Source organism: Salvelinus sp. IW2-2015, linkage group LG4q.1:29, assembly GCF_002910315.2.
Source record: "Salvelinus sp. IW2-2015 linkage group LG4q.1:29, ASM291031v2, whole genome shotgun sequence".
NCBI classification, from domain to species: Eukaryota; Metazoa; Chordata; class Actinopteri; order Salmoniformes; family Salmonidae; genus Salvelinus; species Salvelinus sp. IW2-2015.
The window spans coordinates 86,056,787-86,071,486 of record NC_036842.1 but is presented as its reverse complement, the minus strand read 5'-3'; the positions used below and the strand labels follow the sequence as shown (position 1 = coordinate 86,071,486).

At 43.9% G+C, this 14,700-nt stretch overlaps 2 protein-coding genes across 7 annotated transcripts in view; both read right to left on the bottom strand.

The window, feature by feature from the left end:
• The window catches only part of LOC111962714 (fibroblast growth factor receptor substrate 2), a 22,477-nt gene extending 14,569 nt beyond the window's left edge, over positions 1-7,908 (bottom strand). Inside the window, exons 1-6 of one of the 6 annotated variants that reach the window (XM_023986011.2) lie at positions 7,785-7,908; positions 6,867-6,966; positions 6,625-6,716; positions 6,195-6,381; positions 4,964-5,083; positions 4,295-4,458 (exon numbers count right to left, since the gene is read on the bottom strand). In XM_023986011.2, the coding sequence (XP_023841779.1) occupies positions 4,295-4,458; positions 4,964-5,083; positions 6,195-6,381; positions 6,625-6,690 (537 nt within the window). In that variant the 5' untranslated portion in view covers positions 6,691-6,716; positions 6,867-6,966; positions 7,785-7,908. The other 5 variants (XM_070443215.1, XM_070443216.1, XM_070443214.1 and 2 more) reach the window with 5 other exon arrangements.
• A 95-nt stretch (positions 7,909-8,003) lies between these two features.
• The window catches only part of LOC111962713 (receptor-type tyrosine-protein phosphatase beta), a 60,435-nt gene continuing 53,738 nt past the window's right edge, over positions 8,004-14,700 (bottom strand). Inside the window, exons 24-34 of the mRNA XM_070439872.1 lie at positions 14,311-14,403; positions 14,139-14,156; positions 13,945-14,026; positions 13,579-13,669; positions 13,111-13,187; positions 12,588-12,722; positions 12,322-12,444; positions 10,008-10,171; positions 9,585-9,720; positions 9,344-9,464; positions 8,004-8,936 (exon numbers count right to left, since the gene is read on the bottom strand). Of these exons, the coding sequence (XP_070295973.1) occupies positions 8,914-8,936; positions 9,344-9,464; positions 9,585-9,720; positions 10,008-10,171; positions 12,322-12,444; positions 12,588-12,722; positions 13,111-13,187; positions 13,579-13,669; positions 13,945-14,026; positions 14,139-14,156; positions 14,311-14,403 (1,063 nt within the window). The 3' untranslated portion in view covers positions 8,004-8,913. The remainder of the gene's footprint in view (positions 8,937-9,343; positions 9,465-9,584; positions 9,721-10,007; positions 10,172-12,321; positions 12,445-12,587; positions 12,723-13,110; positions 13,188-13,578; positions 13,670-13,944; positions 14,027-14,138; positions 14,157-14,310; positions 14,404-14,700) is intronic.

Below are 14,700 nucleotides of genomic sequence, written 5' to 3'. Positions count from 1 at the left end.
CATCTATTTTGTGAAGTACACCAGTCCCTCCTGCAGCAAAGCACCCTCACAACATGATGCTGCCACCCCCGTGCTTCACAGTTGAGATGGTGTTCTTCGGCTTGCAAGCGTCCCCCTTTTTCCTCCAAACATAACGATGGTCATTATGGCCAAACAATTCTATTTTTGTTTCATCAGACCAGAGGACATTTCTCAAAAGTACGATCCTTGTCCAAATGTGCAGTTGCAAACCGTAGTTTGGCTTTTTTATATCGGTTTTGGAGCAGTGGCTTCTTCCTTGCTGAGCGGCCTTTCAGATTATGTCGATATAGGACTTGTATACTGTGGATATAGATACTTTTGTACCCGTTTCCTCCAGCATCTTCACAAGGGCCTTTGCTGATGTTCTGGGATTGATTTGCATTTTTCACACTAAAGTACGTTCATCTCTAGGAGACAGAACGCGTCTCCTTCCTGAGCGGTATGACTGCTGCGTGGTCCCATGGTGTTTATACTTGCGTACTATTGTTTGTACAGATGGACGTGGTACCTTCAGGCGTTTGGAAATTGCTCCCAAGGATGAACCAGACTTGGAGGTCTACAATTTTTTTTCTGAGGTCTTGGCTGATTTCTTTTGATTTTCCCATGATGTCAAGCAAAGAGGCACTGAGTTTGAAGGTAGGCCTTGAAATACATCAACAGGTACACCTCCAATCGACTTAAATGATGTCAATTCGCCTATCAGAAGCTTCTAAAGCCATGACATAATTTTCTGGAATTTTCCAAGCTGTTTAAAGGCACAGTCAACTTAATGTATGTAAACTTCTGACCCACTGGAATTGTGATACAGTGAATTATAAGTGAAATAATCTCTCTGTAAACAATTGTTGGGAAAATTACTTGTGTCATGCACAAAGTAGATTTGCCAAAACTATATTTTGTTCACAAAAAATTTGTGGAGTGGTTGAAAAACTAGTTTTAATAACTCCAACCTAAGTGTATGTAAACTTCCGACTTCAACTGTAGGTCTATAACAGTTTGGGTCTAGAGTGTCTCCCCCTTTGAAGAGGGGGATGACCGCGGCAGCTTTCCAATCTCTAGGGATCTCAGACGATACGAAAGTGAGGTTGAACAGGCTAGTAATTGCGGTTGCAACAATTGTGGCGGATCATTTTAGAAAGAGAGGGTCCAGATTGTCTAGCCCAGATGATTTGTATGGGTCCAGGTTTTGCAGCTCTTTCAGAACATCTGCTATCTGGATTTGGGTGAAGGAGAAGCGATTGGGGGCTTGTGCAAGTTGCTGCGGGGGGTGCAGAGCTGTTGGCCGGGGTAGAGGTAGCCAGGTGGAAAGCATGGCCAGCCGATTATCGTGGATTTATCGGTGGTGACATTGCTTCCTAGCCTCAGTGCAGTGGGCAGCTGGGAGGAGGTGCTCTTATTCTCCATGGACTTTACAGTGTCCCAGAACATGTTGGAGTTTGTGCTGCAGGATGCAAATTTCTGTTTAGAAAAGCTAGCCTTAGCTTTCCTAACTGATTGTGTATATTGGTTCCTAACGTCCCTGAAAAGTTGCATATCACGGGGGTTATTCGATGCTAATGCAGTACGCCACAGGATGTTTTTGTGCTGGTCAAGGGCAGTCAGGTCTGGAGTGAACCAAGGGCTATATCTGTTCTTAGTTCTACATTTTTTGAATGGGGCATGCTTATTGAAGATGGTGATGAAAGCACTTTTAAAGAATAACCAGGCATCCTCCACTGACGGGATGAGGTCAATATCCTTCCAGGATACCCAGGTCGATTAGAAAGGCCTGCTCGCTGAAGTGTTTTAGGGAGCGTTTGACAGTGATGAGGGGTGGTCGTTTGACCGCAGACCCATTACGGACGCAGGCAATGAGGCTGAGATCCTGGTTGAAGACAGCAGAGGTGTATTTAGAGAGCAGGTTGGTCAGGATGATATCTATGAGGGTGCCCGTGTTTACAGATTTGGTGTTGTACCTGGTAGGTTCATTGATCATTTGTGTGATTAGAAAGGCCTGCTCGCTGAAGTGTTTTAGGGAGCGTTTGACAGTGATGAGGGGTGGTCGTTTGACCGCAGACCCATTACGGACGCAGGCAATGAGGCTGAGATCCTGGTTGAAGACAGCAGAGGTGTATTTAGAGYGCAGGTTGGTCAGGATGATATCTATGAGGGTGCCCGTGTTTACAGATTTGGTGTTGTACCTGGTAGGTTCATTGATCATTTGTGTGAGATTGAGGGCATCTAGCTTAGATTGTAGGACGGCCGGGGTGTTAAGCATATCCCAGTTTAGGTCACCTAACAGTARGAACTCTGAAGATAAATGGGGGGCAATCAATTCYCATATGGAYTCCAGGGCACAACTGGGGGCTGAGGGGGGTCTATAACAAGCGGCAACGGTGAGAGACTTACTTCTGGAAAGGAGGATTTTTAGAAGTAGAAGCTCGAACTGTTTGGGCACAGACCTGGATAGCATGACAGAACTCTGCAGGCTATKTCTGCAGTAGATTGCCACCCCGCCCCCTTTGGCAGTTCTATCTTGGCAGAAAATGTTATAGTTAGGGATGGAAATTTCAGGATATTTGGTGGRCTTTCTAAGGATTCAGACACGACTAGGACATCGGGTTGGCGGAGTGTGCTAAAGCAGTGAGTAAAACAAACTTAGGGAGGAGGCTTCTGATGTTAACATGCATGAAACCAAGGCTTTTACGGTTACAGAAGTKAACAAATGATAGCGCCTGGGGAATAGGTGTGGTACTGGGGTCTACAGGGCCTGGGTTAACCTCTACATCACCAGAGGAACAGAGGAGGAGTAGGATAAGGATACGACTAAAGGCTATAAGAACTGGTCGTCTAATGAGTTGGGAACAGAGAATAAAAGGAGCAGATTTTTGGGCGCGGTAAAATAGATTCAGGGCATAATGTACAGACAAGGGTATGGTAGGATGTGAGTACAGTGGAGATAAACCTAGGCATTGAGTGACGATGAGAGAGGTTTAATCTCTGGTGGGACCAGTTAGGCCTGGTGAGGTCTCCGCATGTGTGGGTGGTGGGACAAAAGAGCTATCTAAGGCAAGGTGAGCAGGACTGAGGGCTCTACAGTGAAATAAAACAAATAAGGACTAGCCGAGACAGCAGTAGACAAGGCATATTGACATTAGAGAGGGGCATATTGACATTAGAGAGAGGCTTAAAGCAGTCACAGGTGTTGATCAGGAGAACTAAGACAACAATGGGTAAATGGCGATGAATGGGCAGAGCGGGTCAGTTATGGACATACAGGACCTGAGTTCGAGGCTGGGGCCGACAGATAAACAAAATGGGGTACCATGAAGATGGGTCTTTGGCGACATCGCAAAGGAAAAGCCCGTTGAGACCACGTCAGCAGACGAGTCGTGATGGATCGGCGGGACTCCGCGTCGACAACAAAGGGTCCAGGACAATTGGCAAAAGAGGGATTGTTGCCCTAGAATTAGCTGGTATATGGGCCTAGCTCGTGGCTAGCTCAGGGCTAACTGGTGCTTGCTTCGGGACAGAGGCATTAGCTAACAGTAGCCACTCGGTAGCAGCTAGCTAGATGCGATGATCCGGTGTAATGATCCAGAGCAGCAGGAATCCGGTGATGTGGTAGGGAGAAGCAGTCCGATATGCTCTGGGTTGATATCGCACTGTGCAGACTGGCATGTATTGTCCCAGCTAAAGCTGGTGGTGTCCGAGCTAAAAGGTGAAGACCACTAGCCGTGGCTAACAAAGAATAGTAGCTAGTTAGCTGACGGAGGTTTCAGTTATAAGGAATAAAAATAGCAGATCCGTACCACATTGGGTAAGGCGGGTTGCAGGAAAGTATATTTTGTTCATAGATAGAAAGTGAGATTAAAATGTATACAAGAAAAAAAAGAGGCTATTTACACGGGATAAGACAAAGACAATAACAACACACGACCGACTGCTACGCCATCTTGGAATGTAGAATTGTGAATAAGAATTTGTTCTTAACTGATTTGCCTAGTTAAATAAAAGGTAAAAAATAAAAAAAGAWGTGAAAATTCCCAAAACAATTAATTTAGCAGTACAGATTTAGTTATGTTTGATCAAAAGWACACAGCATTAGCCATGGCAAAATGCATAGAATTGCAGGAAATGAGCTTACAAATGCAATAATGTATCTACACAGCCAAGATGGGGGCGTCTAAAATGTTCCTTAAAATTCAGCCACGTCTGCCAAGCCCCCGACCTCCACCCAAGCCCCCTTTTATCCAGAAAAAAACTCTAGTTTGGTTTTGAGTTGCTCTCTCACCGCATCATCAGCCACTAGCAGGGGGTGTGAGGACTCCTCTCCCACCGAGGGCAGGRGGGTGCTGGCCACAGACGGGTGGCGCGTGGAGGGGTGTGAGGGGGTGTCGCCRACCGAAGGGATCCGGGTGACACCATTGGGCATGGTGGGGACAGAGTAGCCCAGAGCTAGATTGACATAGAGAAGGGAAGAACTGGGGGGGTCAGTGGGGACAATGTCCCAGAGTCTATTTGGAATAGGCCATTTCTTTCTCGATAAGCTAAACTATATATAGAATAGGTAGCCTAAACTTTTCAACTATAGTAGATTGACATATGCTAGTGATTGGCTGAGGAAAAGTAAACGTGGACAGTTATTCTAACATGTTCAAAGAGCACATCAGAATTCGGTAAGGACCGCACATTGTTGCATCCTCGACTTGCATGTTCTGTTAATATGAATTACCATATTCTAAATGTGATTTCTGTCATTCTGAGAACTGGGGGGAAATYCTCTAATCAGGTTACGCACCCAATGCAGGTCCAGTACGTTTCTCAAATGTCCGGCAACACGGAAATCATATATATTTCCGTGTTGTATATATATGGCAATGGGCATTTCGGGTCATTGCAAGTATGGGAAGAAGTATTCATAATTGGGCCAGTTCTAGTTGTAGGATGAATAAGGTCTTACCAGTCTGGTGGTTGGCCTCCAGCACGGCCTCCTCCACCACACTGATGCTGTGGCTGTGCATTACCTCCTGCAGTATATTGAAGATCTCCTCTGCCCGCGCACACTTGAAGGCAAAGATCCCTAAAGACACACAAACAAACGCAAAGACAAGAAACAAATAAAACACAGTCAAACTGCAGTCAAAACAGTCAAATTGCAGTAAAAAAACAACTCAGGAATCACATATGTGCGCACGACCGCAATACAGACAATTGAGACGCACAACCATTATCAGAACTGCTTAGACCTTCATGTTTACAAAAGGTTTGTACATTTATCGGGTCTTCGAACCTATGCCCTTGTCTACCTTGTGATCACTGATCTAAATGGACTGGGTAGGGGAAGGCAACAGAACGGTAGAGATAAAGGACAAGGAAAAGATAGCAAAATATCAAGAAGGAACACATTAGGAACTACCATAAGTACAGCATAACAATAGAGACAAACTAACTAACACTGCATAATGCACAAAGAGAAAACACAAAACACACAGCTATGCTCTACTTGTGCAAAAAAAAAAAAAAACTCCCAGTCAAACACAGCACAACAGAGTCAGACACAGGCATCAATACTGTAACCACAGAAACAGAATCACTAAAATGGACATCCAATCCATACTTAAGTCAATGATGCCATAATAATTATATTTCTGACTAATATTTCTGGTAATCACAGTATTATGTCATTCATCATCACAACATGAGGTGGGAACACAATGAGCCTGACTTACCATAGTAAGCCAACCCATAGCCAACCCKTAGTAACCACCCCCCCTGTCCCAACCCCCATCTCTCCCGCCACCAGACCTCATCCTTTTGAAAGCATGGATGGAGTCCAAAAATAACCACACAGACATTTTTGTTATTGGCATTGCAGCATAATCAATGACCGGTCCAAGTCAATATATCAACAACAAGCTGATGTTGTTGGGGCCTAATGACCTAGTTGCAGATGTGATTCAATGTATACTGATGTTTAKCATGGTTCATGTTAGATCCACAACACTGTGTATAAAATTTTCAACATTATTACACCMTTGTATGTATAGTCCTGCCCAGGCAGCTGAGGCACCACATACGTTAGTTAGCTTTGGAGTGACATAAGCTGAGAATGGTACTTGAAAATGACAAAATCAACTAATAAAATAGGTTAAAACAATAATTGTGTGGAATGGAAATCTCAATTAGTTGACCTGGTCCCGTCTTGCAGCGGTGGCCGCTCTCGAAGGAGAAGAGGTTGGAGTCGTAGCCATAGCGACGCAGGCACATGTAAGGCCACCTAACATCGTCACGGCGATGGGTGTGGAGGACCAGCTCTGCCTCCGTCAGCTCCATCACGCCCGAGCCCAGCTCGTTCCCATCGTCATCCACGTTTATCACCTGGCAACAGAACAATAACTTTAGACAACAGTCACTCTGTGTCAGTCAATACAAACATGTCTACACTGCAATGCACTGAAGATGGTATTCATTGTGAAACCAATATTTCCCATTAATTTAATTCAGGTGGGAAGTCTACAGATTGTTTTTTACGAAACCTGTCATACCTAGAATTTGGGTTGACTCAGCTTGGCAATGGCCCACCATTGAAGTAGGATTGTTGTAACAGATCAAGAGACCAACCTTAAATTTGGTTTGATGATTATCTGGGATTGACTCCTTCTCTGGACAGCTCAAGCAGCTTCCCATGGCTTCTTCAGAGCACCATCTGATGTCTGGGGGATAAGGTATGTGAAACCATAAGAGCCAATACAGTGTCAGTGTGTGAATGCACATCATGGAATTGTAGTTAGCTACATTTGATTGATGTGAAAGAGACAAACTGACCTTACAAACTCTTTATTAACAGAGGGTTTCTTTCTTACCTAGATCCAGCCACCAGTATCCCTGGTTCTTTCCTCCGAGGCTGAGGAGGAGCAGTCATGATGCTTTATCTGCTATGCCAACATAAAATGTGGGCCTGCCCTGCACACATTTAGTTTACTGTCAGCCAAGTTAGGTAGCTAGCTGGACGAATACATTTGACAACTGATGATCTAGCAAGCTAGTTTGTGATACAATTGGAGTTAGTTAGCTAGTTAGCCTTTGTGTCTTCCAAGTTAAAACATTTAACGTTCGCTAGTTAGGAAAGCTAAATAGCTAGCTACGGTGGCTAACTCCATTGTAGTAGCATGGGCCAAAGCTTTTTTTAAATGAGATCAGATTACAAGGTTTTGACTCAGTTACATTATTGATATGAAACGGTATGACTAATAAAATAGTTCATTTAGCGTTCGTATCTTCATCTATTGGTAAGACGTGGTGTGGACAAACTAGCGTAGCACCTTCATGTGTAGCTTTCTGGCTAACTAGTTAGCTAGCTCTCCGCACTCGTGAAGTCTGTGGTTAAGTCCTAACTTTACTAGCCAAGATAACTAACGTTAGCTAGCTAATTAGTAATTGGTCAAAAACAAATCTAAATCAAATGCATCTCTTTGCTAATACATTAACGGATACCCACGAGTCCCTGGCAAATGGATGGGGTAGTTCTTCCAAACGTTTCAGACACAAACGATCGCAACCAAGCTAGCTAGCTCTGCTGTCGCATATTAAGCTAGCGTTAGCCTGTTGTGTTAGCTCAACTCCACCATCCTTCCTCTGGGTTGCTAAAGCGCCAAAAAAAACAATCACAACTTCTTCCAAAGGTGGCTACCATTCTTGTTTTCGAACGCAAATTGATGTAATCCCATGTATAATCTTTTATGTCTCGATATAGAGTGGAACAATAAAATAAGCTATTTTACCTTAGTCGCACCGTCTTTTAGCTAACGTTATGTATGTAGCTAGCTAGCTGGCCAGCTACATCACAGCAACTTGGCTAAACTTCCGAGAGTTTGAGGCAATCGAGGTTTGTGACTCTTGTGGCCTCCCACCAAATCATGACTCCAGCATACYTCAATATTGACAATGAATCATAGATAAATTAATAATATGAATAAAAAATGATATCAATTATATTTTTCCAGTTATGTAAGTATTTTATTGAAACACTTGAAGAATATATTAATTCCCTCATCTTGATATGATTACAGGCTTACATTGATTGCAACATGGGAAAACTACATACAGTAACTACTATCATTTGTGTAACGATTCACAGAATCCAATCACTCACTCATATGATTACAGTCATGTTGACAATGTAGGGTTGTGGATTTTCAGATGTGTGATTTGTAGTTCCATGACATGATGATAAAATACATCATTCTTATTTTACATAGCCTACACACAAATGTGGATCGCACAACATACACGGTGTGCTTTCATAACGCATATGATAATCCTTTTTTATATTCAAGCGATATATCACACTTATACAATATCTACAAATACATGTATAATGTGTTCATCTACATACATATATCATATATTTATGTATGTCCTCAGTGCTTATGAAAATAAGTGTAACTTCAAACAGAAATCATTTTTGTCTAACATTTTAGAAAAGTGACTTGTGAATGTTACAGTAGCCTATACACTTATTGAATATGTGAATACTGTTATAGGAATTTGATTTATGTATTATCAGATTTTTTACAGTTTTTGGTGTATAATGTTTTTTGGTCTGTGCCACATAATAATGTGGAAATGATAGCTTAACAAAAAAAAAGAAAAAACTGTGTACAAATGCCAATAATGCAAATGTATAGCATATACACAAACACACAGATATAAGACATGTATATACAATTCAGTTAAACTTCATATTATATGATATAATTAAATAGCTATACATTTTACTATATAATATCTGGAAAGAACAATCAACAAAAATAGTAGAAAAATWAAATTGCCACGTATCCCTGCAGTGCTATACTTGTGAAAGTACAAACTGRTTTCTTTTTCTCTCTCCTTCAGTAGTCCTTACAATCTTTAATGCCTGGCATATACCATATCTGTAGGCAAAAAAACAAACAAAAAATATAATTTGTGATGACATCCAACTACAAAACCTCCTAGATATGTGCTACCGTAGCTGCATTGTGTGTTTGAAAGGGTTGCTTAAGTAACCTGGTCTTATACACTGTATGTGTTGTAGCCATCTCTACTATCGTTGCCATGTCATACACATTTGCTACACTAGGATAGTGGGTTTGATTCCCGGGACCACACATACATAAGTCGCTTTGGATAAAAGCATTTGCTAAATGGCGTATATTATATTACTAACACAGACAGGAGTTGGCTAAGCACAAACAGACTGGACCATGCACCAGGCTAATATTTGAAAGAATAGATCATCTGTGATGTCTTCCAATGATGAACTACAATACAGAGAGTTCTAAGGAATGTGAGGGCTTACCTCGTTGGGGGTCAGGGTTCACATTCTCATAGATTGGGTAGAGGGGGTTCTCCTGCTCACTGCGAAGCTTCCTGGCTCGGAGGACGTCCCTCACACACTGGTGCAGGTAAGCATACTGGCACTTGAAAGAAAATTAACACATCCAGAAATATAACTGTTATTACAGGATATGTTATTACATAACATGGGTTCTGGGGTTCACACACACACACAGCCAGTGGACCCCCACAGACAGTCTCACCTCAGTCTGAACCATGTGTGAGCGGTGGAGGCGCAGGTCGAAGACAGCTCCGTAGATGTCCACTATGTCCTTGGTGTCCAGCTGCTGCAGCACTCTGTCCAGGGATATGAAGGTGCCTGTGCGGCCCACGCCAGCACTGTCATAGGGAGGAGAGGGAGAGGGTGAGAGAGAGAAAGAAAGAGAGAGAAGGTCAGAGGCCAGATAAAATGTAGTCACACTACCCAAACGGAGAGGGTAAATAGAATTTGACTACATCATTTCAGTCAATTTCTTTTGAACTGAAATGGAACTGACCTGAACCCTGGTCATTACTGCATGCTGTAGCTATAACTGTTTCTTCAGGGAGGACAATACACTATATCTCAGTTTGTCCTAGAGTGTTGTTTTGTGTTGAATGGGGYACCTAGGGAGTTGGGGACCCACCTGCAGTGAGCCACGGTAGCCCCAGACCCAGAGGTCCTGTTGATGTAGTCCCTGACAGTCCTGACAAACTGGATGAGTGACTGGGTGGTCTCTGGGACGCCGTGGTCAGGCCACACCGTGTAGTGGAACTGACGCACCACCCTGGAGTAGTTCAACTGGTCCTCCTGCATGGAAGACAGGACACAGCTGGAAAGAAAGACTTACTAGGGGCTGACTACACTCTTAGAAAAAACCTAAAAGGGTTCTTCAGCTGTCCCCATAGGATAACCCTTTGAAGAACCATTTTTGGTTCCAGGTAGAACCCTTTTGATTTCCATTTAGAACCCTTTCCACAGAGGGTTCTACATGGAACCCCAAATAGTTCTACCTGGAACCAAATAGGGCTCTCCTATGTGGACAGCCGAAGATCCCTTTTAGAWCCCTTTTTTCTAAGAGTGTACACACAGCTAGCTACTTATTCAACACCATAGTGCCCTCAAAGGACCCCGGGACTAAACACCTCCCTCTGCAACTGGATCCTGGACWWCCTGACGGGCCGCCCCCAGGTGGTAAGGGTAGGTAACAACACATCCGCCACGCTGATCCTCAACACAGGGGCCCCTCAGGGGTGCGTGCTCAGCCCCCTCCTGTATTCCCTGTTCACTCATGACTGCACGGCCAGGCATGACTCCAACACCATCATTAAATTTGACGATGACGGGGCCTCCCGGGTGGCGCAGTGGTCTAAGGCACTGCATCGCAGTGCTAGCTGTGCCACCAGAGACTCTGGGTTCGAGCCCAGGCTCTGTCGCAGCCGGCCGCGACCGGGAGGTCCATGGGCCGACGCACAATTGGCCTAGCGTCGTCCGGGTTAGGGAGGGTTTGGCCGGTAGGGATATCCTTGTCTCATCGCGCACTAGCGACTCCTGTGGCGGGCCGGGCGCAGTGCGCGCTGACCAGGTCGCTAGGTGTACGGTGTTTCCTCCGACACATTGGTGCGGCTGGCTTCCGGGTTGGAYGCGCGCTGTGTTAATAAGCAGTGCGGCTTGGTTGGGTTGTGTTTCGGAGGACGCATGGCTCTCGACCTTCGTCTCTCCCGAGCCCGTACGGGAGTTGTAGCGATGAGACAAGACAGTAACTACTAACAATTGGATACCACGAAAAAGGGGGTACATTTATTTTTATTTTTTTAATTGCCAATGACACAACAGTGACAACAACGAGACCGCCTATAGGGAGGTCAGAGACCTGGCCGTGTAGTGCCAGGACAACAACCTCTCCCTCAACGTGATCAAGACAAAGGAGATGATTGTGGACTACAGGAAAAAGAGGACCGAGCACGCCCCCATTCTCATCGACAGGGCTGCAGTGGAGCAGGTTGAGAGCTTCAAGTTCCTTTGTGTCCACATCACCAACAAACTAACATGGTCCATGCACACCAAGACTATTCCCCCTCAGGAGACTGAAAAGATTTGGCATGGGTCCTCAGATCCTCAAAAGGTTCTGCAGCTGAACCATCGAGAGCATCCTGACCGGTGTCATCACTGCCTGGTATGGCAACCGCAAGGCACTATAGAGGGTAGTGCGGATGGCCCAGTACATCACTGGGGCCAAGCCTCCTGCCATCCAGGACCTCTATACAAGGCGGTGTCAGAGGAAGGCCCTAAAAATTGTCAAAGACTCCAGCCACCCTAGTCATAGACTGTTCTCTCTGCTACCGCACGGCAAGCGGTACCGGAGCGCCAAGTCTAGGTCCAAGAGGCTTCTAAACAGCTTCTATTCCCAAGCCATAAGACTCCTGAACATCTAGTCAAATGGCTATCCAGACGACTTGCATTGCCCACACCTCCCCTCTCCACACCACTGCCACTCTCTGTTGTCATCTATGCATAGTCACTTTAATAACTCTACSTACATGTACAAATTACCTCAACTAACCGGTGCSCCTGCACATTGACTCTGTACCGGCACACCCCTGTATATATTGTTATTTTTTACTGCTGCTCTTTAATTACTTGTTACTTTGATCTCTTATTCTTATCCATATTTTTTMGGAAACTGCACTGGTGGTTAGGGGCTCGTAAGTAAGCATTTCACTGTATTCTGCACATGTGACTAATAAAATTTGATTTGATTTTTGATTTGATTTACTATACTGTAGTCTGTCACATATGATATATCAAGACAGCATTAGGTGAAGACATGGTCATATTTCAATATGTTAAAATCCAATCACTACTWTGTATGAAACTGTATATAAGGCCAACACACAATATATAACTTTCTACAWAACAACCTGGTATTTTTTAAATCAGTGAGTGTCATCCACACTCACGCTACAGATCTTGAATTCCCGTATAGTCCATTCTGGCAGCACAGATTCAGACAACATCTGAACTATGAGGTCTCCGTAATACAGAGGGTCCTGGTCGAAGGGCCAGTAGTGATCACACTTTACCTGGAAACACATGGATAATAACATTGTAAATACACTAGTAACAATGTTGTAATAACATGTTGTTTAATAGAACATGATAACAGCCACTCCCAAATAGACAACACTGGTCCGGACGAAGCAAAATGGCTGCTCCTTCTACACACCCTGCCTTTCTCCACACACTGGGTCACCATGACAACGTTATGGACGTTCTGCTCCCACACCATCTTCCAGAAGTCATCTTTGGTTCCAGGAAGTGGGCCCTGAGTGGCGATGTACTCCCTACGGAAGTTATTCCCCTGAAAGAAGAAGAGATTTAATTTACATTTTGTTTTTCATCTGACCTTTATTACACTAGGTAAGTTTGGGGAGAAGATGAAAAAGCTGCTTAGGACTGTAGGCTTGTTGTATGTAGCCTTATGCTCGACAGGGAGCAAAGTAAGTAGTTCATCCCAGGTATACTAACTGAGGAATAAGGCTGAGAATTAAACAATCAATCCTGCCATGACTAACTGAGTTCATGCAGTACTGTCTTTGTTCACATTATACCCCACCACCTCCAATGCTACACCCCACCTCGACCCCAACCAACCACCTCCAGCGCCCCACCCCCGACACCACGCAACAGAGGGGATTTGACCAGAGTGGCAGTTGGTTCGGATTTGTCCGTGTGTTTGGATAACTTACAGGAATGTAGCTGGCGTTGATGTAGTCAGAGCACGGATCATCATCTACATAGGACAGCTTCACACGGGTCGAATCGTCTACACAACACAGGCCGTGCACAAAGACATTGAGTTGGCATTTTAGTATGACACAGTGGATGCTGCGGGGAGGATGGCTCATAATAATGGCTGGAATGGAGTAAATGGAATGGTATCAAACACGTGTTTAATACCATGCCGTTCACTGCATTCCAGCCATAAACTCCATTCTAGCCATTATTATGAGCCGTCCTCCCTCCAACAGCCTCCACTGTTATGACACATACATGACCATGTACATAATACATTTAAAAATATGGTAAAGAGCATTACTACTGTACATGAGCCTTGCAGACAAAACTCCTTGCAGACAAGAAATAAATCTCTGAATCCCCTTGTCTTTTGTCTATGTATTTGAACCCTATGAAATACCATGGTTTGTTTGACTCACAGGGCAGGATGTTGTTGTATCGGTTTTTCCCTCTGTTCTCTGGCAGCAGGGCTGTGTCCAGGGGCTGGTTCCTTCCTACGTCTTTCAGGTCCTTACACAGGAAGTGGCACGTTAGGGTTACCATAGATACCTACTGTACGTAAATACTGTATGCATTCCATAACATTTRACAATCAATCTACCATTTCACAACTTTAAATTAAAGGAGAGTTATCAGAAAATAAATATAAATATACACATTTCTATATTGTTTTTCTTTATTAAGGTAAAGGTAATAGGAATATTCCGATTTCATCTAAATGTACTCTAATGCTAATATGTGTGATCGAGATTGCCCAACTGACAGTGAATGTGATCCAGTCTTACCTCATACTCCTCAGACAGTAGGTAATTGGAGTCAGCCTGGAGTTTAATGTAGTGGGACTCAAAGTGCATGATCTTYATGGGGCTGCAGGATCAACAGATAAAACGTTTTGAGCAAAACAGAGTAGAGCAAAAGACAAACCAAAAAGGACTTACAGTAATTGGGGGAAACTAATAACAAAAGCATTTAAACATACCTTGAAATACGACGATTACTGGGGAAAAAAGGGAGATACATGTAAATGGCTGAAACTCATTAATGGTCATTTCTTTGTGAGTTTTTATCCTGCCAGAAAACACCTATTTTATTCTATATATATAAGATATAAAACCCCATTAGAACTGATCACATATGGCCTCTCCTCTTACCCCCTGACGCCCATGTGCACTCCTGAGGTGGGCCTCTCTCTCCTCATGCTCATTCGGACCACTGCCCCCTCCTGCACACTCCTGTAATCACAGTTTGGATGTCAGCATACAGGTGTAGTATGTAGAGTGCAAGCTACAATGTAGTGTACATGACTAGATGGAACTATATTCCACATCAGGTAACTGAAGCAAGCAGTAGAATCAGATTGAATAAACAGATAAAAATACACCTTACGGAACAGCGGGGTCTGTGGACACACACACACACACACACACACACACACACACACACACACCTGTCTCTTATACACATCTAGATGTGTATAAGAGACAGGGTTATAATGCCCACCCACATGCATATGTTACGATGTTAATGCAATATACTGTAGT